At 31.1% G+C, this 23062-nt stretch overlaps 1 protein-coding gene across 7 annotated transcripts in view; it reads left to right on the forward strand.

Annotated features, from left to right (window-relative positions):
* Positions 1-556: 556 nt before the first annotated feature.
* The window catches only part of LOC143226703 (uncharacterized), a 65525-nt gene continuing 43019 nt past the window's right edge, over positions 557-23062 (forward strand). For 3 of the 7 annotated variants that reach the window (XM_076458037.1, XM_076458041.1, XM_076458043.1), the window contains exons 1-6: positions 557-675; positions 13674-13852; positions 14279-14361; positions 14849-14954; positions 19953-20022; positions 20826-20968. In XM_076458037.1, coding sequence (XP_076314152.1) covers positions 13778-13852; positions 14279-14361; positions 14849-14954; positions 19953-20022; positions 20826-20968 — 477 coding nt within the window. In that variant the 5' untranslated portion in view covers positions 557-675; positions 13674-13777. Of the gene's footprint in view, positions 676-2453; positions 2473-2645; positions 2741-11205; positions 11297-13673; positions 13853-14278; positions 14362-14848; positions 14955-19952; positions 20023-20825; positions 20969-23062 lie in introns of those variants that run through there. The other 4 variants (XM_076458040.1, XM_076458039.1, XM_076458038.1 and 1 more) reach the window with 4 other exon arrangements.

Raw genomic sequence — 23062 nt, forward strand, 5'->3', positions numbered from 1 at the left:
CAAAACGTTTCAGATTAATGTACCTCGATTACATAACACGGGTGATATTTATAAACGATTTAGATACGTATATAATACTTACATTACACTCGTATAAAATCTATCAAAGTTGAACGTTAAACAAACAGTAAAAGAGGTCGCTGTACGCGAGTGAAACCCTAACAACAAAGAAATCACGCGTTACTGAGAACACACGATCAAAGCAGGTGGTATAACGATTCTGTTACGTTTTTTTTATATAGACATTAACTTCTCAGACATTGTGTAATTTTAAGAGAGAACTCTTCTATTTTATGACCAAGAAGTTTTACCACCCGGATTACTTCATGAAAGGCATTTTTCTTTCCACGAAACAAATTAAACGTGTTTATTCCATATATTAATGTAGAGTGGAATGTTTAAAAATAGCAGAAGTATTTACTCGGTAAGTTACTGTGTTTTTTGTCATTGACTGTTGAAAACATTTTAATTATTGAATCTTATGTGAAGAATTTTAACAGAAGCCGGCTTTGCGCTACCCATAGTTACCGCATTCGCTTGGCACGGTTACGTCCCCCTAACGACAACGCCAATCGACGCAGTCTCCACGCTAACGTAGGTCGCTAACGTCAGTGGACCAGAACAACGAACTGAGTCTGAAAGGGGAAGAAGATTGTCTGTTGTTAGACCTCCTCCGTAAGTTTACAATTATCTTTTAAGTTTTATTGTGTCGTATTTTATGGTTTTATCCTTCGGTGCTAAAAATTTGTTAATTATGTTTAACGTTATAATTTTATTCTCTCTTTATTAATAATCAGTTTCCAATAGGTATTTGCGTGTTTCATTTCGAATTTCAAATTCAAGTGAAACGTATAATCGTTCGTGTAAACTCATTGTTAGCCATGAACCAGGTTGATTTCTAATTTTGTTTTTTTCCAACTCTTAACTTGTTTAGGTATTTAACTTAATCAAATCGAAAGTTAATATCAATTACATTTTTAGAATGATGTTTTAATGTACAGAGCTTAAGTAATAAGCCTTCGGTTGCCGATAGACAGTAAGCCTAAATTAACAACAATAATTTACTTAAGTTAGACTGCTAGATCAAGGATATCCGCCAGTTGTAATGGTTAAAGTTATTATACTCTGTCATTTAAGAATGTGCAACATTGAGAGGCAAAAATGGTGAGGTTTAAATTGGGCTGGAAAGCTAACTAACCTTAAACTGTTATAGGATGAATTAATTTAAATGTTTGTTAATAAATATTCAAATATGAACTAACCAACGTAGCAAATTATCTTAGTTTTCAATGTGAAGAAAAATAGTTAAATGTGTATTAAAGCTCTTGGAGTTGTGTGCTGCACAGGAATACACACTGAAGTGTGAATTAACTAAATAAAGCTTGTAATAATATAATTATACATTAATTAATTAAAGAGATATCAGTTGCTGGTTGCTGCTATTTGTAAAAGGCTCTCAGTAACCTAGTAATTTTTGATCAGTTATTCACATAGGTTAAAAATGAAAATCAAACTAGTAACGACTACATCTAGATAAGTTCTGTTATTATGTTTTTACTTGTACCATACATTGTTTAATTATTTAGATACCCTCTGTTAACAAAATTTTTTCTTACATAGTTTGTTTTACATTGACTAAAGTTACATATTTATGATTCAGGATAAAGTTTAATTATAATGTTTTCAAGATACTGTAGTATTATCCTAGTTTTAAATGGAAAATGATTTTAGTCTCAGACCAACAACTGTTGCATTTAGTAATTAACTCCATTGTACATGTAATGTTCAACCCATTAGTCATCTTTTAGACCAAAGAACATTATATTTGTATGAACAATCAGACCAGCTAAAACTACTTAGAATGAATAATCAGAACAGCACTGCTTTTAAAATAATTAGACCAGTTAACACTGTATTTAGAATAAATAATCATATAAGTTGACACTATCTAGAATGAATAGTCAGTCAGTCCAGCTAACATTATATTTAGGCTAATTCTATTTAGAATGAATAAGTAGACTAACTAACTATGTGTTTAGAATGACTAATTAGACTAGCTTACACCGTATTTAGAATAAATAATTGGAACAGCTAACATTATATTTGTAATAAATAGTCAGTCTAGTTAACACTATATTTGTATTGAGTAGTCACATCAGCTAACAGTATGTTTGAAATAAATACAAATAAAAGTTGTAATTTGGTTTCACATCTGTAAACTGATTAGTGTAGTTTATGATTCGTTACATGTATAGTGTTAGTTTCTGTGTTTCTCTAGTCTGACCTCAAAGTAGCTGTCTTTGTTTAAAATTGCTAGTTAGTGTGTAACATGTTAGCATCAGACCTGCTTTCTCTGTTTGTTTTGTTCAATAGATCAGCTGAAATTTATCTGGTCTGTATTTTCTCCACTTTACAGGGAGACAGTTGTACTAAAAGACTGAGACAAGGTGTTTTACTTCATGTTGCATTTAGGTAACCTATCTGATTTAGCTTCTTTTTTACCACTTAAACAGTTATTGTTCTGCTCGGTTATCACACTAGTTATCATTATGACCTCTTTCCCAACATGGTTCTTATGAGTGCTCTTCTGATAGTGTCTGCCTTTGTATTTTTCAAAACTCATTCATTCAGCTGTATGTGGTAATCAGTGATTTTGATCGACCATTTTGAGACCTCAGCTGTTTCCTGTCATTTCAATATATCTTATAATTGATGTCCTGTATTAACTCAGATGTTTCTTGTAGGTTTAATATTGATGTCATAAAGTTATAACTTTCTGATAGTCAAGTGTAAGCTTAAATAAGATAAGCATATTTTTATGGAAAATGTTTGAGACTAAATACTAAAAATATTCTTATATCCTACTGAGGTATATGTATAGTATATACAAACAAGTTAGATTTCTAATTGTAGTGGATGGTTGCTATTATATATAGCAGTTCTGTAGTATGTATTGCATTCTTAACTCTATCAGAATATATACCCACTATGATAAAAGTATATTTGCAACAGATCATAGCTGTATAGGAACAACTAACTGACTTAATATATACCACTAAGTATCAGTTGGTAATCATGGTTTTGTAATGTATATATTGTCCTTATGGTACTCCTTATCTGAAGAAAGTCTACAAATATTTTAGTATTGTCATAATTATATACTGCTGTATCTACAACTGTGTTAAAAAGTTCTTTTTTAAAAGTAATATATTTTAGGTACTCATTAGTTAAGAACTTTACAGATAACTAATTAAAGTATGTTTCATTGTTTGTCTTTTAATTACATTCAGTAAATCACAAAGTATCTTTAACTTAAATAAAAAAATGATTTATCTTTACCATAAGTAGCTGAAGTACTTGTGAAACTAATGAGATCGTGAAAGGTTTACCATTGTTGGGAGCTGAAAAATCCACTCATCATAAAGAGATCAGGGCACTGGGTTAATGTTACAAACCAGTCTACAAATATCATGATAACTTATTACAAAAACTTGTACAGTTTAGTGTTAAACTTGACAACTGTTCTTGTGTAAAAAAAAACAACAGCTAACAGGAAATTATTTGAAAAGACACTCATATATAAAGAGTGATAGTTATAATGCTCATGTTTTAACACTTTTAAGCATCCAGTTTTTGTTTATTTGTACTTAAAAATAACAAAGGTAATAAGTTTTATTTTTTTATCTCTAAATACTTTCAAGTATTCATGTATGTATACACATACTGTTATTATTTCATTTATAGTAAGAAATATACTTTGTAAAAACAGCTACTTTTTGGTAAACTATAGGAAATAAATTATGGTTTTATGTTACAACTGTGCATATGTTCTTTTTTGTGTGTGAAAAATGGAATCAATTTTTATCTTGATACACATTATAGTATACGTGTTCATAGTATGTGGATTATAAACTTTATTTCTGTAATATAAGTGAAAAAAATTAGATACACATTCCTTGTCTGTTACCTAATATTATTCAAGGTTTTCCTTTATAAAAGTGGCATCTAAAATTTGTTATACATATTTTAATTTGTTGTGTGTTAAAAATGTTGTAGAACTGTAACTGCTGGCAGTGAAAGATTAGGGCATCTTTGTGTATTTTGAGATATATGTGGCTCTGATATGTCTTAAAACATTGTTATTCAAGTACCCTATATCAGTTTGAGTGTTTTACTATCTTATCCATGTAACCTATTATAGCTGGGAAAATTAATTCTGTGTATAAAAAAACTCAAGTCTTTTAAAGAGAATGAATTATTTAGTGTACTTAGCTAATCCTTTTTCCATGTTTTGTGTTCAGTATGATGTCATATATCTGTGTTTTTGTTACAGAGGCTAGGTTAGCAGCAGCAAAAGTTCAGTTTGAGTATGTTTATAAATGCCCCAAACTTGCTTGACTGGTGTTGTTAACTCTGTAAATGTAACAAGTATGTTTAATTTTAGATATGATGTAATGTCCTAGAACAAATAATAATCCATGCATGTATATATATTTGTGTTTACATGACCTGTTTTAGTACAAGGATTTTTACATTTCTAAATGCATACATCACATTTAAAACTCATAATAAACTGACCTTCTTTTATCTAGGAGCGTGTACACATGAAAACCAACTTGTTGCGTGTTTATTACCTGTGTACTTTGTAATTTTTTATATCCCTACAAACGGTACATCGGTATCTTTTCTGTATATCTTAGAAGTACTATTGGAATATATATTGAACTATACAGTCAGCTTTTTGTTATAGGTCTGTTATACTGTCTAAGATTGCTGTAAAGAATATGTAAATTGATAGGATCAGGGTTGACAGGATAACCATTTTCTCACTTTTGGATTTATTTGTGTTTCAGGTATTAAGAGGCCATGTGTGTAATGTAGTGTCATTTGTAACTGAACTTGAATATTGTTTGACAACAGTGTTACGGTAATGAGAACAGTTTTAGTTTTTAACGTGTTTAGTAGCAGTAATATTGCAGTGAATACAATTTTAAATTTGCTGTATTATTGTTTACAGTATGAAAAATAGTGATATCATAATGAGAACAGTTGTAGTTTTTATCGTGTTTAGTAGCAGTAATATTGTAATGAATACAATTTTAAATTTGCTGTATTATTGTTTACAGTATGAAAAATAGTGATATTCTAATGAGAACAGTTTTAGTTTTTAACGTGTTTAGTAGCAGTAATATTGCAGTGAATACAATTTTAAATTTGCTGGATTATTGTTTACAGTATGAAAAATAGTGATATTGTAATGAGAACAGTAATATTGTAATGAATACAATTTTAAATTTGTTGTTATTGTTTACAGTATGAGAAATAGTGATATTCTAATGAGAACAGTTTAGTGTAGTATTGTGTTATTGTTTACATTATCTTTAGAAACAATGATATTGTCTTTGATAGATTGTTTGGGCAGAGTATTCATGATAAAACTTTGTAGAATGTACGGTAACTGCCTGCTGTGGAGACACAAGTGTAGAGAATGACATTTTGAAAGTGTTCTGTCTCTTCAGGTCAGTGAAGATGAAAGGTGGAAGACTTTCGAAATGTTGTCCTTTATACATGTCTCCACAACAGGAGATGCCATACATTCTACAACAGTTCATGAATGATATTGTCATAAAAACAGTTTTAGTGTAGTATCATGTTATTGTTCACAGTATGTCTAGAAACAGTTATATCTTCATGAAAACATTTTTAGTGTGGTATTGTGTTGTTTACAGTATGTCTATAAATAGTGATATCTTTATGAGAACAGTTTTAGTGTAGTGTCATGTTATTGTTCATAGCCTGTTTAGTAGCAGTGATAAGATTATGAGAACAGATTTGCTAAATCCATTTTGTGTTATATGTAAAATGGCTTAGAAATAGTGATGCGTATTTGAACAGTTTTGCTAAATACTTATTGTATTGTTTGTAATATGGTTTAGAAATATTGGTATTATGATGTGAACAGTTTTAAAATATGTTTTTGTATATTTTATGGAATATTTAGATATTTTTTGTACCACTGTATTTCAACAATTAACAGTGATATGTTTGTTTAGATGGTTGAATGTTTCTTTGTTTGTAGTACACTGTATTACATTGAAGAAGTTATTTTTTGTGTATGTCAAACTGAAAAAAAAATACCAAAGATAGTTACAAATTTGAGAGATGGTAACAGTAGAAAAAAATGTCCTTTAAAAGTTAATTTATTTAACAAGTTAAGGTTTACATAATTGATATTGGTAGTATATTAGAGAAATATTTAAATGAGTATAATTGTTTGCCTGTACCTGACATGAAACATGATAAGAGGTGCTGCGATGGTTAAACTCATTGTTATAAAAGAAATAGCAATATGTAAAAAGTAGAAAGATAGCTATGTTGATCCTTCTATCACTTTCCTATCCACTATTAAAAATAACTGAAAACCAACCCTTGTCTTTCAAATTCTCAACAAACCTTTCTTTATGTTCCCTTAAATTTACAGCATGAACCATACATATTCCAAAGGTCAATCATCCTATTAACAAAATAAGCTGTCTTGAAGATGACTTCTACCCTGCAAACACTTGTGTTGCTTACACATTTTGCCCTCACCATGAAGTACAAAAACAATAGCTGATGCATCAACACTTAGTTCCCTTAACAGTGTTAAACACCTCAGTCAGATCTCCTCCAACTTCCTTTTTACAAGAGAATACAGTATCAGAGATCTTAACCTGTTTACATATGACAATCTTTCTATCCTAGATATCATAATATTAGCCATCCTATGATTTCTTTTCAACAATTCAATGTGTTTCTTGAGGCAACCAAGACTAAATAAAATATTCGATAGGTAATCTAACCACTAACTTGTACGATGACATTACAAACACTTTAGGATTGTATTCAGTATTTCTGTTGATACAACTTAAAATCCTATTTGCACTAACACTAGCAGTAACACACTGCTTTGAATGACCTAAGAAAATAATTAGATGAAGTCTAATTTAAAAATGAACGCATACATTTGTAGATAAAATTTTCAAATACAAATATATACCATAGAAATTATTAATAATGATTAATAAATGAGGCATACTACAGATATAAATGCATAAGTATGAAATAAATGTTACAGAAATGAAAATGTTTCATTTAAGCTAGACAACAAAAGGGTCTTTAAAGTGTGAGCTAGTATTCGTCACCTTCACACTGACAGTGATAAGTAGGAACAGCCATTGTAAGATGTCACATATCTAGTTTGTTGTTTAGGAACTGTTTATATATCTTTTCTTTCACATAAACTCTGTTGCTAGTTTTGTAACCTAGTTTACAAACATGTAGTAGGTGAAAGAGATTTCAAATGAAATGGTAAACAACAAATTGGATGTGTAGGTAAAAGGAATATTAATGTGAAAAACGTATAACTAATAATAAAGTTCGGTTGTTCATGTGGTGGCATGCTACACAGAGTATTTTAAAAGGAAGGAACCAGAAGGATTGTCATGGTGAACATGGTTGTTACAGATGGCTAAAACAAATTAATCAGATGTGTTTTTTTAAGTCCATAATATTATATAATTGATATTTTGTCATTCTGTGACATTAATTTTTATTATAATGCATGAAGAAAAAACAACTCATTTTCATTTGTGCACAGCTGCATAGAGTGTTGCCTTAAAAACAATTCACTTGTGGATATATGTTTTGTTTATCTTACAAAAATAACTTTTTTAGCTAAGAACCTAATATCATTTGTTGATTTACAAGTGTTTTCCCCCAGTTCACCTTGTTATGGTGACAAGTTAAGTGATGGGCTGGTTACTTAAGAAACACAGCAATGAAAATGTTTATATATAACAGGTCATCCCTCAAGTAATGTCTGATTTTAGGTTCAGAAAAAGAGAAGGGATTTTAAATGTTTTTAATGTTATTTAGTCAATAATATATGTTCTATTATTATTAATTACTTCCTGCCAATGATTCACAAGCTTCTGAATGTCACTTCTATAAAATTCTTGGGGTTTGGAGGAAAAGAATGTAGAGAGGGTAGCTTTGACATCTTCATGTGTTCCAAGCTCTTTTCCATCAAGATAGTTCTGCAAATTTCATAATAGATGATAATCAGATGGGAAAAGGTCTGGAGAATGAGAAAGATGTGGAAGTTTATCCCAGTCCAGCTCTTCAGTCTTTACAAATTTGATCCTTGTTCTATGGGGCCATACATTATCCTGGTGTAACACAACACCTTTATGACTGATTAGAGCAGGCCTATTTTCTTTCAGTGCAACATTCAAGCACCGTAACTGTTGATAATAGGAGTCTGATGTGATCGTCACATTGAGTGGTTGCAATTCAAAGTGGGTCACACCAACAATATCCCACCAAATGCTTAAAACTACTTTCCTAGAATGGAGATCCATTTTGGGCTGTGCTTTAGCCAGTTTACCTGCATTGAACCATTGTCTGCAGCACTTAATATTTTTATAATATATCCATTTTTTGTCTCCAATCCCTAAACTGTCAAAAAAAAAAAGGTGAGTTACATTCACAAGAATGTAGAGAAATGCAAATGTCCACTCTTGCTCTAAGGTTGGCTTCTGTCAAGTCATGGGGTGACCCATTTTCCAAGTTTTGACACCTTTCCAAGCTGTTGCAAATGACAGTGAACTATTGAATGATTGAATTAAGCTTCTGTGCTAGTTATTCAACTGTTACAGTACAATCTTCATCAAATATAGCCAGCAGCAAGTCATCATTAAACTCAACAGGATGACCTAAACATGGCAAATCACTTAAGCTGTAGTCACCTGATCTGAACTTTTGAAACCACCTTTAACATTTTCTTTCATCTGAGAGAGACTGCACCATAAACACCATGAATGTTTTGTGTAGTTTCTGCTACACTGTTGTCTTGTTTAACCTCATAAAGCATTATAAGCCTAATGTGCTTCTCAGACACATCTATCTTTGTAAGAAGTTATTTATTTAATGATTTGAAAAAGTGGAGTTGGGTTAGTTTCTTTTATTTGTCTGAACATTTTTATACACGTCCTACTACATAGTTTAGTCTTTAAAGCCTTCTATAAAGACAGAAATGATGATGCACTTCCTGTATTAAATTTTTGGACATTACTAATAAGATGACTGGTAGTTTGAAAATGATTGCAGAGAGCTGAAATTAAATTTTTGAAAAATAGTAGAGTAAATGTATGGGTGAAATTCTCATATAATGTAAAGGCACACAGCTGGGTGAAGTGGATCTGTTTTAAAAAAATGCTGATGTAAACAAAAAAAAACTACAGAGAAACTCAAATAAGTGTTGGTATTTGGTACCAGTGAGTACTGGCAGTTTTTACCACTGAGTAAATTTATAGATTTAAATAAATAACTATATATACATATATATAGTTTTTGTAAATTTTCAGTTCCTTTTCATTGGGAATTGTGTGAGCATTTGTTTATTAGATAATATCTGTCTGATATCTGTTTAATAAGAAAACATCAGATAATCTGTGGAAAGCTAAACTTGTACAGTTTAGAGATGGGTTGAATGGATAACAAAGAAATTTGAACACACATTAAAATACTGTGTGTTCTAGTAATTACTTATTTTTATTAATAGAAAATGTACTACTGCATTACTGCACTATTGTCTCTAATCACTTGCACCTTTGAGGAGGAGTTACCTCCACACTTTAGGAAATGCTGGTTTAATACCTAATAATAATATCTTGTTTGGTTCTTTGCTTCAATATAGTATTTTTAATTTTTAATGAATAAACTCTGGTTTTATTGAGTTGCAGTGTTTGTAAACATGAGTTTTTTTTCTATTGTTTTCTGTAAATGAAATAAGACATCAAGTAGGGTTAGTTAAGTTTACTATTTACTGAGTATGGTAGAGAACCATAAAGTATTCTGATGATCAGGTCTATACTGAATATTATTTTCAAGTTTATCTTATTCAAACAGTGAACATAAATAAATTGTCTGACTGTGTAACTATTTTTAATTGGAATTGTGATATGTTTCAAATAATATTACCTTTATCAGTGATAGTGAAACAACATTTTCACTTTTAACTTACAAAGTTCATTGGGCCCAGCATGGCCAGGTGGGTTAAGGTGCTGGACTCGTAATCTGAGGGATGCGGGTTCGAATCCCCATCTCACCAAACATGCTCGCCCTTTCAGCCGTGGGGACATTATTATGTGATGGTCAACCCCACTAGTCATTGGTAAAAGAGTAGCCCAAGAGTTGTCAGTGGGTAGTGATGACTAGTTGCCTTCCCTCTAGTCTTACACTGCTAAATATAGCTCCCTAGTAGCTTTACATGAAATTCAGAGAATAAACAAACAAAGTTGACTGAGATTACAACGTATCTTAATAACAAACATAATGACAATAATATGGTTGTATTTAGTCAACTTGTTCACTTGACCCATTTGTCAACCAAGATATTCTGGTGACTCACATTTTAACTAACTAAAATTTTCATCCTATTCAAACAATGTATATAAATAAATTGACAATTTAATTGTTTCTAACTGCAATCATGGTACATTTTTAGTAAACACTTATTATTAATGGTGATGATAAAACATGTTTCTATTTATTTTACAGAAGATCAGTGTGAGATGACTACATACCTTTAAAAACAAACACAATGGTAACCATGTGGTGGTATTTAGGAAACATCCTGGTTTTCTTGAGAAATAATTTGTGATGAAATATTTTGCTTTTGAAAATGTTACAAAACCAGTGCACACTTATGTGTGTATTAATCCTGTCAGTTGATCAGTTAACAAGTATCACTAATCAAACCATATAATACTCAGAATTGGGGTTGGAACATAAATTGGAAAAGGAATCAAAACACAAGTTGCTTCTTTTTTTTTCCTGAGAAATTGAGAGAACTTTGAAGAACATTAGTGTTTTGGATAATCTACAAATAAATTAGCCTATGAAGTGCTTATCTTAGAGCCCATGGTGATGCAGAATGCCTTTAAAAAACTGAAAGTATTGAGATACAAGTTCTATAAGTTGCAGGATAGTATCAGTTGAAGGGTTTGTTATGATTCATGTGTAAAGAAAGTACTTAAGAGCATTTGAGCAGTTACACGTTGTAAAAGTTGCTCTTACTGGTCTGTTAGGTTTATGAATCTTGAGGAGAATATAGTAAACAGACAGTCAAAGTCAAAATTGACCAAGGTTACAAACGTAGAGAGGTAGAATTTCTCTTAAGTGGGCCATCTTTATAGTGTAAAGAAGTTGAGTTTGTGAACTTGTTAAAAGGTTTATCATCAGTTATGGGAAGGTAAGAAGAAATATTAAATAATTGTTTATCAGCTTTGGCTAATTAGAGTTGGAAATTTCCAACTACAATATCACCGTTATAGGAATATTTTATCACAGTATCAGTTATTGATTTTTGAATTGGACATTGAAAATATATTATTATTTATTGATTGAAAGTGTTGACATAGAAAAGCCAGTATGTCTACTTTGTCCATTTAAAATCAAAATAAAATAAACAGCAGCAGGAAATTCTCTGATCACAGGTTTGTTTTTGTTAGTGTGTTCTAACTGGGCAGTCTGTTTTCATTCACCTAAAGAGATGATACTGTATCATTTGGAGAATTGTAAGAACATTGATGTGTATAGGAATAGTGGTGACTTGGTATATAAAGGTTTTCTAGAATTGTAAATTCAATGCTTTTAGTTTTGGTGAAACCAAATATTTTGGATAAAACAAATATTTTGGATAAAACAAATTTCTGTACTGTAGATCAAGGAAGATCACATGGGATTGAAGATCTAAGATTGATTTGAAAGGTTTTTGAACAAGATAGAATTGAGTTGAAAAATACATTGAAGAGGAAGTTCTCTGTTTTATTCTCACAGAGTGATAAAATGTGGCATAAACCTGCATGTGAAAATGTATCTCAGAATGGTTGGTATTGGTATTAACTCTTTTACTAATGAAGCACAGAACGATGTTGTCATCTTCAGGTAAACAAAGAGAGTTTGCAACTGACCATTGGTGGGCACATATCCACAAAATATTGTTCTGTGCTTTGTAGTAAAAGTGTTAACATCCATACCAGCTGTTCTAAGATACATTTTTATTTCAAGTTGGTTTCTCGTCATCAAGAAAGACTTGCCTGTGAATTTTACTAATAGTGTCGTACATATGAATCTCATATAGTGCACATTATTATATATGAAACCGTTTGAAGACGGTACAAAAGCAGAAGTTGATTTGGTGTTCTAAAGCTGTTTTATTGTTTGTAGTCTGTAGAGCCAGTGGAATGGAGTTGTGAATATTGTTAAATTATGGTTTTATTGGTTATAATCTTTATAGGGAATAACATGGAATTAAATATTAGAATTGTGCTGTATGTTTACATTAAGTGTTATTTATGACACTGTCTAGAAATAGATGAATAGCTCTGTATGTTTACACTCAGTATTGTTTTGTTGTGTATAACACTGTTTAGACAGATGAATGGTGCTATATGTTATTCTAACTGTTACTTTGGCAGAGGTATTCCATCTAGTTAAGTATAGTTTTAGTGTTTGTAACATAATTATAAAAAACCAAAAAAAACATTGTTTTTATGATCTAGTGATGGTGGTACTGTATGTTTACATTAAATGTTGTTTATAGCATTATCTAGAGACAGTGGAATAATGCTGTATGTTTACATTAAATATTGTTTTGTTGTTTATATCACTGTCTAGAGACAGTAAGATGGCACTATATGTTTACATTAAATATTGTTTTGTTGTTTATAGCATTATCTAGAGACAGTTGAATGATGCTGTATGTTTACAGTAAATGTTGTTTTGTTGTTTGTAGCACTGTCTAGAGACAGTAGAATGGTGCTGTATGTTTACAGTAGATGTTGTTTTGTTGTTTGTAGCACTGTCTAGAGACAGTGGAATGGTGCTGTATGTTTACAGTAAATGTTGTTTTGTTGTTTGTAGCACTGTCTAGAGACAGTGGAATGGTGCTGTATGTTTACAGTAAATGTTGTTTTGTTGTTTGTAGCACTGTCTAGAGACAGTGGAATGGTGCTGTATGTTTACAGTAAATGTTGTTTTGTTGTTTGTAGCACTGTCTAGAGACAGTGGAATGGTGCTGTATGTTTACAGTAAATGTTGTTTTGTTGTTTGTAGCACTGTCTAGAGACAGTGGAATGGTGCTGTATGTTTACAGTAAATGTTGTTTTGTTGTTTGTAGCACTGTCTAGAGACAGTGGAATGGTGCTGTATGTTTACAGTAAATGTTGTTTTGTTGTTTGTAGCACTGTCTAGAGACAGTGGAATGGTGCTATATGTTTACAGTAAATGTTGTTTTGTTGTTTGTAGCACTGTCTAGAGACAGTGGAATGGTGCTATATGTTTACAGTAAATGTTGTTTTGTTGTTTGTAGCACTGTCTAGAGACAGTGGAATGGTGCTGTATGTTTACAGTAAATGTTGTTTTGTTGTTTGTAGCACTGTCTAGAGACAGTAGAATGGTGCTGTATGTTTACAGTAGATGTTGTTTTGTTGTTTGTAGCACTGTCTAGAGACAGTGGAATGATGCTGTATGTTTACAGTAAATGTTGTTTTGATGTTTGTAGCACTGTCTAGAGACAGTGGAATGGTGCTGTATGTTTACAGTAAATGTTGTTTTGTTGTTTGTAGCACTGTCTAGAGACAGTGGAATGGTGCTGTGAAGAAGATGTACAAGTTGAACATTGTTAAACTGTGTGGGTCTCCTGGTGTGGAAGTCCAGAGAGTAGTATTGTATGATACCACTATACAAAGTCATGGAAGAAAACTGTTCACCATTTTCATTGATGGAGAGCCCTCTTGTTTTGTGGGTATGTATAATTGTGAAGATTTGAAAGAGCAAATTTTGTTTCTCTAAGAATTCTGAATTTTAGTATTGAAAATAAATCTTATAACTTCTTATTAAATTGGATCTTCCATCTTACCACTCTGTATTTTGACAGTTTGTTTACATAATGTTTAAATTAGAAAAATCAAAACTTATTTTTGAAGTTACATTTTTATATGAGTTTCTGTAAGTTAATAGAGAAGTATGTTTTGTTTCTTATAAATTATATATTGTTTGACAGATGGAAGTTTGGAGGATTCTGGAAATGTAAAGAGTTCAGACTTGTGTGACAAAGTATTTAGTAGTTATAAAATGTAAATTATGTTGGTTCTCACTGTATTCTTGGTTGATTAAGTGATGGGAGGTTTTACTGTTCTCTATGTAATTACATTTGTTTCTTCTACTTGAGGTCAAAGTGATTGCAGGAGAAAAGCACGTAGACTATGAACAACTATGTGAGGGTTTATTGCTCCTGGGTGTTTGGCAGCAAATGTAAGTCTCTATTGTTAAACCAAATAACTTGTACTTTGAACATTAGACTGTGTGAAAAGATGTTTTAAAATTAGATTAAACCAATTCTGAATTAAGACGGCTTTAAGTAGTTCCAGGTTAAGATGATGCCATTAAATAGTGGGTTAAGTCAACCTAGACTGGCTGAAGTCCAAAGTTTTTTATGACTTTTTAAACTGTTTTTTATTGTTTAAATTCAATAGTGCATTTCATGTGTATTTTAAGTGTTTTTCTCTGACATTAAATAGACTTTACCTATAATAATTGAGAAGATATATGTTAGAACAGTTAGTTATATTTGAGAAAAAGCTCTGATATACAGTGGTAAAGAATTTATCAGAACTTATTCTTATTAAAAGTTAAATGTTTCAGTACTAGTAAATGTTAACACTATTATATTATTTTAAACATGTTTCTACAAGGTATTGGCTATCACGTCATTTAGAGTTTTTTGTTCTATTGTTTTTAGAGATCCTCTATCAGCAGTTGGAGAAGTAACCACTGGTTCTACGGACATATGTGTTCGTCTTCGCAACTACAGTTGCCTAATCAATAATATAAGGAATTATTATGAGGTATACATATTATTCAGTTAGTGCAAAAAAAGATTCAACTTGCTGAAATTCACAAATTTTTATTCTTTAACCTTTGAAAGAAGATTTTTGCACAGTAAGGCCTGAACATAACTACTTGTATATTAATACTTAGTTAACCAATTTACTTACTTAATTCTTTCACAACTGGCTTGATATAATGTACACAAGTTTGTCTACACACTTGCACACATTAATTATTTGCATTATAACTTTTGATAAAGTTTGTGTGTCTTTACAAAATTAGGTAGATTTTTAGCAAAAATTACAAGCTTTTTGCACAAGAAAAATATTTTTTATTAATAAATTTTTACTAAAGATTTGTTTTTGAAAATAGTCTGTTTAAGTGCAAGTCTTAGTTTTGAATAAAAAATTATTCTCCATCACAACAATCTCAAATATTATTTATGTAATCATTAAAACCTCCTAAATACATTTCAAACATATGTTTTCAGTAAGACTTTATATTTTGTTATTTTCTATAACTATGTGGGGCCTGTCATTTGACCAACCTCGTAACCATCATAGAAAATGGGAAGTAAATATAAAATATGCTTTTTTTCACACTAGAATAACTACATGTTATAACACAAAAATACAGATGTTTAGTCTAAGTAGCTTAAGTCTTATAACCCTATATATGAACATTTATATTTATTATTATATTGACCTTCCAGTCATGCCTAGCTAAAAGTACATAGCTTACATTGATGCATTGCACATGCATTAATGTTACATGTCCAATAATATGAAACTGACCATTAGTCTTCCCTGTCTTGGCTGTGTTTCAGTGCATTAGTAGTTTGTAATATACAGTCACATTTCAATTATTATACATTATATATAATTACTATTTAGAAATAAATTATTAAACTTATTTTACTTAAAATATAGAACAAGAAATAAAGCAAACAATTATTGCTTCTCACTATGACCTTTGTACTCGGTTGATGCTGGACGTGGTTGCTTAGCCCTTTAAAATTTTGCACTTGGAGAATATCAAACAAAAATGTTTTTTGTTTGTTTAATATACATAGTTGAATAACCAACAAAATTATCAATAACTACACTGATACCGTAGATTTCCACTATAATTTATTAAGCTTACTAACTAAGATTTTAGATTTTGAAAAATACGAAACTTTGAGGAGACTAAAGACACAACCTACCTTCTTTAAATCTTGGTTCAAAAGAACATGGTGGCCTTTACACAGAAAACACCACAAGGGGACATTCTAAGCTGTTGATTGGTTATTTACATGAAGCAAGTGTATAGAAGGAATTCTTTCAAACAACAAGAAGAGTTGAACGGGGCCACCATGTTTGATTCAGTACATAAGCTGTATCTCGGCAAAATAAAAAGATACAAGGTTCTTATTTTATATTCTAACTTGTCAGTATTAGTAATTTCAGTTTCTAATTTGTATGAAATTATAGAACTAGTATTTTGACATCAGAAACATCTGATTTTAAACAGTGCTACATTCAACATACCATGTGAATCACTAAAATCTATATTTATGTGTTCTTTTAATATTTACTTTTGAATTAAGAAATTAACTCTCATAATACTAAAGTTTGAATTATAATGTACAATTTGATTCCAAATTTATTGGCATAATTTCCTAACATAGTAGTTCAATAAAATTTTGAATGCTAGTCAACAAACGTGATGATATGGTCTTTGACTTTTGACCTATTGCTAAAGGGTTATGGCTCTCCTTATCTAGTGACAACTCAGTCCAGTCATTTTAACCCCAAGCTGAATCCATGCCATCAATTCACCGATCTGTAGCTTCCCTTTTTGTAGGGCCTGACATAGCCAGATGGTTAGGGTGCTCGACTCACATTCTGAGGGTCGTGTTCAAACCCCTGTCCCATGAAACATGTTTGCCTTATTAGCTATGGGGGACATTATAATGTCAAGGCTAATCTAACTATGCATTGGTAAAAGAGTAGCCAGAGTTTGGTTGTGGGCTGTGATGACTGATTGCTTTTCCTGTATTATTTCTCTGATAAGTTAGGAATGACCAGCACAGATATCCCTCATGTAGATTGTCCAAATTTTAAAACCAACCAAACAAACAAACCTTTTTCATAGTACCAGACCAGGTTGGTCTTGGTCTCTCTTTTCTTTGAGCTTCATGAGGTCTCAATTTAACTGTTTACTTCACTTTTTTGCTGTTCATCTGCACAACGTGTCCAATTGGTGTTCTTTGAGACCTCTTCATAAAATCATCAGTCCAGGGTTATTGTGTAACTTCTCTCATATGCTGAACACATATGAACATACACAGTTGATAAGTTTAACTCAGAGTTCTTCTTAGAACTATGTTTATTCCTTTTTGAGTTTTACACATATTCATTGTTGCACCAACTTTGGTATCCATATGGAAGAATTGATCTAACTAGTGTAATGTATGGATGAACCTGTGAGACTTTCACACTCCTAAGCTCTGTCAGAAACTAATATAGGATTTAATGGCCAACAATCAATAACTATAAATCAACATGATGTTTGAACTCTTTTATTCAACAGTTTCTTTGTGAACATATAAACTAACATAAGAGTAAACACACACTTGAGACTTCCTAGTTTATTTGTGTTTAGTGGTAATTTAGTCATTTATCATTATCTGTTATTTAGGTTAGAATATTACAAAGTGTAATAAATGGTATATTAATTAAATGAAAATATTGAAGATCATAAAATTTTTTACAGGTTCAATTATAGAATGTGACTAAGTTTGTACATTGGTGTATTACATACACGCAGGATGTTCAAATTGATAAAATGAATAGTGTATTTTGAATTTGGAGCACTTCAATAACAAATAGTAAGGTCTGACATTGGGATATCATAAACCACAAAAATGTTAAAGGCCATTTCTTTAATTTACTGTGGTTGATTTAAGTGTTGAAAAGCTTTCATGTAAGTCTAAAGAAACAACACATTGAAATATTTATTCTTTATAAATATCAGTGGTTGTATTAGGGTTGTTTTGTTTTTTGCATGCACTGCAAAATGTGGATGCCAGATATTTATATTCCATCTTTCAGGAGCTGCATTCAGATTTTCATCTGCACAGTATGAACAGAATTATGTCAATTTTGTTGTGACAATCACTTTTCATTATGTAGACTGTGACTATATGCAACTTCGTGACCTTTTGGCTCAAATCTTCTGGTTGTCAAAATGAGGTTTTCCTAAACCATATATTGGTTAGGATCATTCTGTGAAACATATATATGTAAAAATGGCTCGTTTTGGTTGAGAAGATATTTTACGTAGAGGAGTGAACAACGTAAAATATTTTCTCAACCCAAACGAGCTGTTTTTACGTCTACATATTTTTCTCTACAAGTGGGTTTTCTCGACATCACTGATTCTATGAAACATGTTCTTCAATAATGTATGCCAGTCATTCATATATTTGTAAGTTTTTGAACAATAACAAGTAAATCTACGTGTGCAATTTTTCTTTATTTTTTACAGTTAAACCTTAAAAATGTTGATTTTAAGAAATGTCAACTTCATTAGTATTATAAATAATATAAATTTACACTGCATCTAACCCAAGGCTGATAATTTCTTACATAGCTTATCATAAAACAATAGAAGGATATATGTATAATTAAGTTTACTTTGATTTAATTTATAGAACTGTTATTTTCATGAAAATTATGTTGATAGTTTTATTGTTTTTGAAGAGTATTACTTTAAGTCTAACTTAAACTTCTATCAGTTTTATAAGTTGTAGAACTGGTTTTCTTAGAATATTTTCAATTCTTATAACATAGGTTTATTTTCTAAATTGAATTCAGGTTTGAATAAAAAGTAAGTGCTCAGTGTCAAGGTATTTTAATTTTATCAACTGTACTATTTTTTGTCAGGATCAGTTTGAAATAAAAAGACTTGTATTTACTGAAACACTGTCAACTTTCATGAGGATATACACACTGTATTAAAAGTTAGTGGTGTCAGATCCATAAAAACTGAACAAACGCAAGGAGGTTACATGGTTGGTCAAATTGACTGATTCCATATTGGATGAGTTAGCATGCCTCCTTGTTCCAAAGTATTATCTCACAAAGTTTGGTTTAGATTGGCCAAGTAACATAGAAGTAGTTAGATAATGAACAGAGAAACACACAGATGTTTCTGCTTTATATGTACAGATAAATTTATAAGTCAGAACTAAAATGCAGTTAAGTATTTAGTAAGTTGGTTTTAAACTTAATATAATTTGATTTACTAGCAGAATGAAACAATTCTAAGATTATCACTGTCATCCTCCCAGTGTGAAATGGGTTAAGACTCATTATTTTACATTATTATTGTACCCACTTATCATTTTTATAAGTTCCATGAATAGGGAACGAGCTTTATTTTATCGATTTACTTTGGGTGTAGGATACAAAGTTTTGCATAAATGTGACCACTGAATATTATTGGTGTTCTTATAGTGTAGTGAAAAAAAAATACATTAAATTTTTTCAGTATATACACTTTGAGGAAATGTGTTTAAGTACGTAATAATTATTAAAGAATGAAGCATTGTCTATAAATTAACTTATTTTCATAAAGTCAAGAAATATCTCTAATATACTTAAATAAGTTCTGCTCAGTAAAGGCCAGTGTTGTATTGCAACAGTTTAAACAGAATCTGTGTAAACCATGTGTGGTTATCATTTGAAGGTGTAACAGGAATAAAACTTTCATAACAAAATAAGGTGTTCCATGATCATTAGGACTTGTTTATTGTTGAGTTAATTCAAGAGAACTGCATATTACATGTATGGCACAATAAAACAGAAAACCTGTTCATTGATATTGTAAAGATGTTGCTATTAATCTATTTCTTATTGCCATTAAAAAGAATAATTTCATAATTGAAGTATTACTTCTCTTGAACTTTGATTTTCAGTATGCTGTTTTTAGTTAAATAATGTTTAAAGACATAGTTGGTTTTATTTCAGAGTGTACTGGGACAGTTACTCCTAATGCCTCTCCCAGACATACTGTCTATTGTGAAGAACCCAAATGTTGGTAAGAAATAGTGCGTTATTGGAATGTTATCGTGTTTTTGTTCACGGTAGTAGTGCAGAGGCTATTTCATTATTATGTATAGTTTAGATGAAAAGTTTACTGAAATGGTACATCAAGGAGAGAAGTATTTAAAAAAAACATTCATTCATGTTTGAATAAGATAACTTTCACAAATTTTATTTCAAGAACTAAAACTTTAGTGTGTATTATTTATTTTTAACTGTGAGATAGGTGTTGAATTGTTTTGTAAAGTATATGTTTTGTGGGAAACCAAAATTATCTGCACGTAACAGCTGAGAAAGTTCTACTGGTTATTTGTACATAGTAATAAGGATTATAGACTAACTTTCCATTTTGTACTCTCCTGAATGATTCTCATGTAAGTCTATTTTTAACACAGTGCGTAATAAATATTTGCTGGTTGTAATGGTTTCAGTTTTGGTTTGATATGTCAGAGAGAGAAAGTTGCTACTTCCCACAGATTGGCATAAACACCAAGTGTAGGATAAGATAGCCTCAAAATGTTATGCTTTTCTTTTCTGCTTAGCGTTTTACATGTCTTATTACCAAGTTTGACATTGCATAAACTAATATGTGGTTTGAAGAACTACTTACCCTCAACAGGGATTGCTGATTCATGATTCTTCCAGAAAGTTTGTCATATGACCATTTTTAATTAGTTTTCTTTGTTATAACTTATCTGAATAATTTTATTCCAACTGTTTTATACATTTTATATAAAATCTGTTTTTTCTTTCATTAAAAACTACTGGAGATTAACAATGATACTTTTAAATTTGCAGAACAAAGTGTTGTGGCCATGAAACAGTTAATATTACTAATTTTGGGTGCTGCAGTCCAATGTGAACAGAAGGAAAACTTCATAGAGGCAATCAAAACTTTGGACCTTGATGCTCAGCATGCAATGGTTCAGTACATTCAACAGGTAGGCAACCTTATAGTTTAGTTTGTTCAACAGGTAGGTAACCTTATAGTTTAGTTTGTTCAACAGGTAGGTAACCTTATAGTTTAGTTTGTTCAACAGGTAGGTAACCTTATAGTTTAGTTTGCTCAACAGGTAGGTAACCTTATAGTTTAGTTTGTTCAACAGGTAGGTAACCTTGTAGTTTAGTTTGTTCAACAGGTATGTAACCTTGTAGTTTAGTTTGTTCAACAGGTAGGTAACCTTGTAGTTTAGTTTGTTCAACAGGTAGGTAACCTTGTAGTTTAGTTTGTTCAACAGGTAGGTAACCTTGTAGTTTAGTTTGTTCAACAGGTAGGTAACCTTGTGCTTTAGTTTGTACAGCAGGTAGGTAACCTTGTAGTTTAGTTTGTTCAGCAGGTAGGTAACCTTGTAGTTTAGTTTGTACAACAGGTAGGTAACCTTGTAGTTTAGTTTGTACAACAGGTAGGTAACCTTGTAGTTTAGTTTGTACAACAGGTAGGTAACCTTGTAGTTTAGTTTGTTCAGCAGGTAGGTAACATTAGTATCCCTCTCAACAGATTGACTGATTCATACAGTAGATTAGTTTAGTAGTACTAGTAGGCAAGTTATTCCTCTTAACAGGTTGACTGACATGTACAGCAGACTAGTTTAATACTATTGGTAAGTTAGTATTCCTCTCAACTGGTACTTACACATACAGTAGTCTACTTTAATAGTACCAGTTAGTATCCTTCTCAACTGGTACTTACACATACAGTAGTCTACTTTAGTAGTACTAGTTAGTATCTCTCTCAACTGGTACTTACACATACAGTAGTCTAGTTTAGTAGTACTAGCTAGTATCCCACTCAACAGATGGACTGACACTTACAGCATTATTTGGTTAGACATAGTAAAATTATTTTATGGGAGATCTCAAACTCAGCATGCATATCTGTACTTCAGTCGATTTTTCGCACATGTGTTACAGGAATGTATGAAGAAATATACACACAGTTGTCAAATTTATGAAAACATTTTATGAACTTTATTTGCTATAGAAAGCATCTTTTAAATATAGAGATTTAATCTTACAGGAAATGATTAGAAATTTTATTGTAATGTACCATTCTTTGCTTCTGATATTTAATGTTCCTCTTTGTGTTTATATTTATTCTGGAGTCCTTGGATTCCTGTGTTTGCAAAGCTGTGTCAGTGAATATTCTGTTTGAGACGTATAGTCCAACAGATATCAGATTTGTTCTACATAGTTAAGGTCTTGTCCTTGGGGTGATGAATCCATTCATTGGATGTCTCCTTGTCTTATTTTTTTCTTTACCCTATAAACCCAACCTTTCTTAGAAGTATATTTGTAATCATTATCTGTTTGAAACGTGAACTTGTTTCAAATCAACTTTTCTCGTGTTGGACTGATGTACAGTGTTCTATTTCTTGACCCATAATTCCATTGGGCTTGTGAAATGTGGAAACACGTTTACTTATTTTGCTCTTCAAATTTTTACATAATTTCCTAAATGTTTAAGTCTCGTAAACTGTCATTGACTCTGAACGTATACATGTTAGTTGGAACCAAACAGTATCAAAAGTATTTGTGCTTACTGTTCCAGAGATACTTTTCTTTTTTGTAAAAGATAGTCTCTCACAGCTTTGTGGAACAAGGGCTATCTTTCTGCTATTCTACCCCAGAGGCAACATTTTTACAGCATTTTTGAAAATTTGTCTATTCCTGTCTTAGTTGTGTTGTGAACCAGGTTTTTTTGTAGTTTTATTTCAGTTTTTCAGAGAATTGATTTTTTTAAATATGTAACATTTCTTATTCCTTATTTAACATTATAAAACTGGATTTCTTTGTACCTGTACAGTTTTTCTTTTACAGTGAACTGCTAAGATATTTTTCAATTTTTCTGAAAGTACAACGAGCACTATACAAAAATGTGTTTTGGGATTCTATCAAAGGATGCTAATTCTCTTACCTTTTGTTATTTTAATAGAACATTTCTAGCTGTATTGGACAAAAGAAACAAAATCATCCATTATTTACCAATATGTACTTGCATGAAAAACTTAGAATGGGTAGATTTCAATTTCTTGTCA

This window comes from Tachypleus tridentatus, chromosome 9 (genome assembly GCF_004210375.1).
Source record: "Tachypleus tridentatus isolate NWPU-2018 chromosome 9, ASM421037v1, whole genome shotgun sequence".
Lineage (NCBI taxonomy): Eukaryota > Metazoa > Arthropoda > Merostomata > Xiphosura > Limulidae > Tachypleus > Tachypleus tridentatus.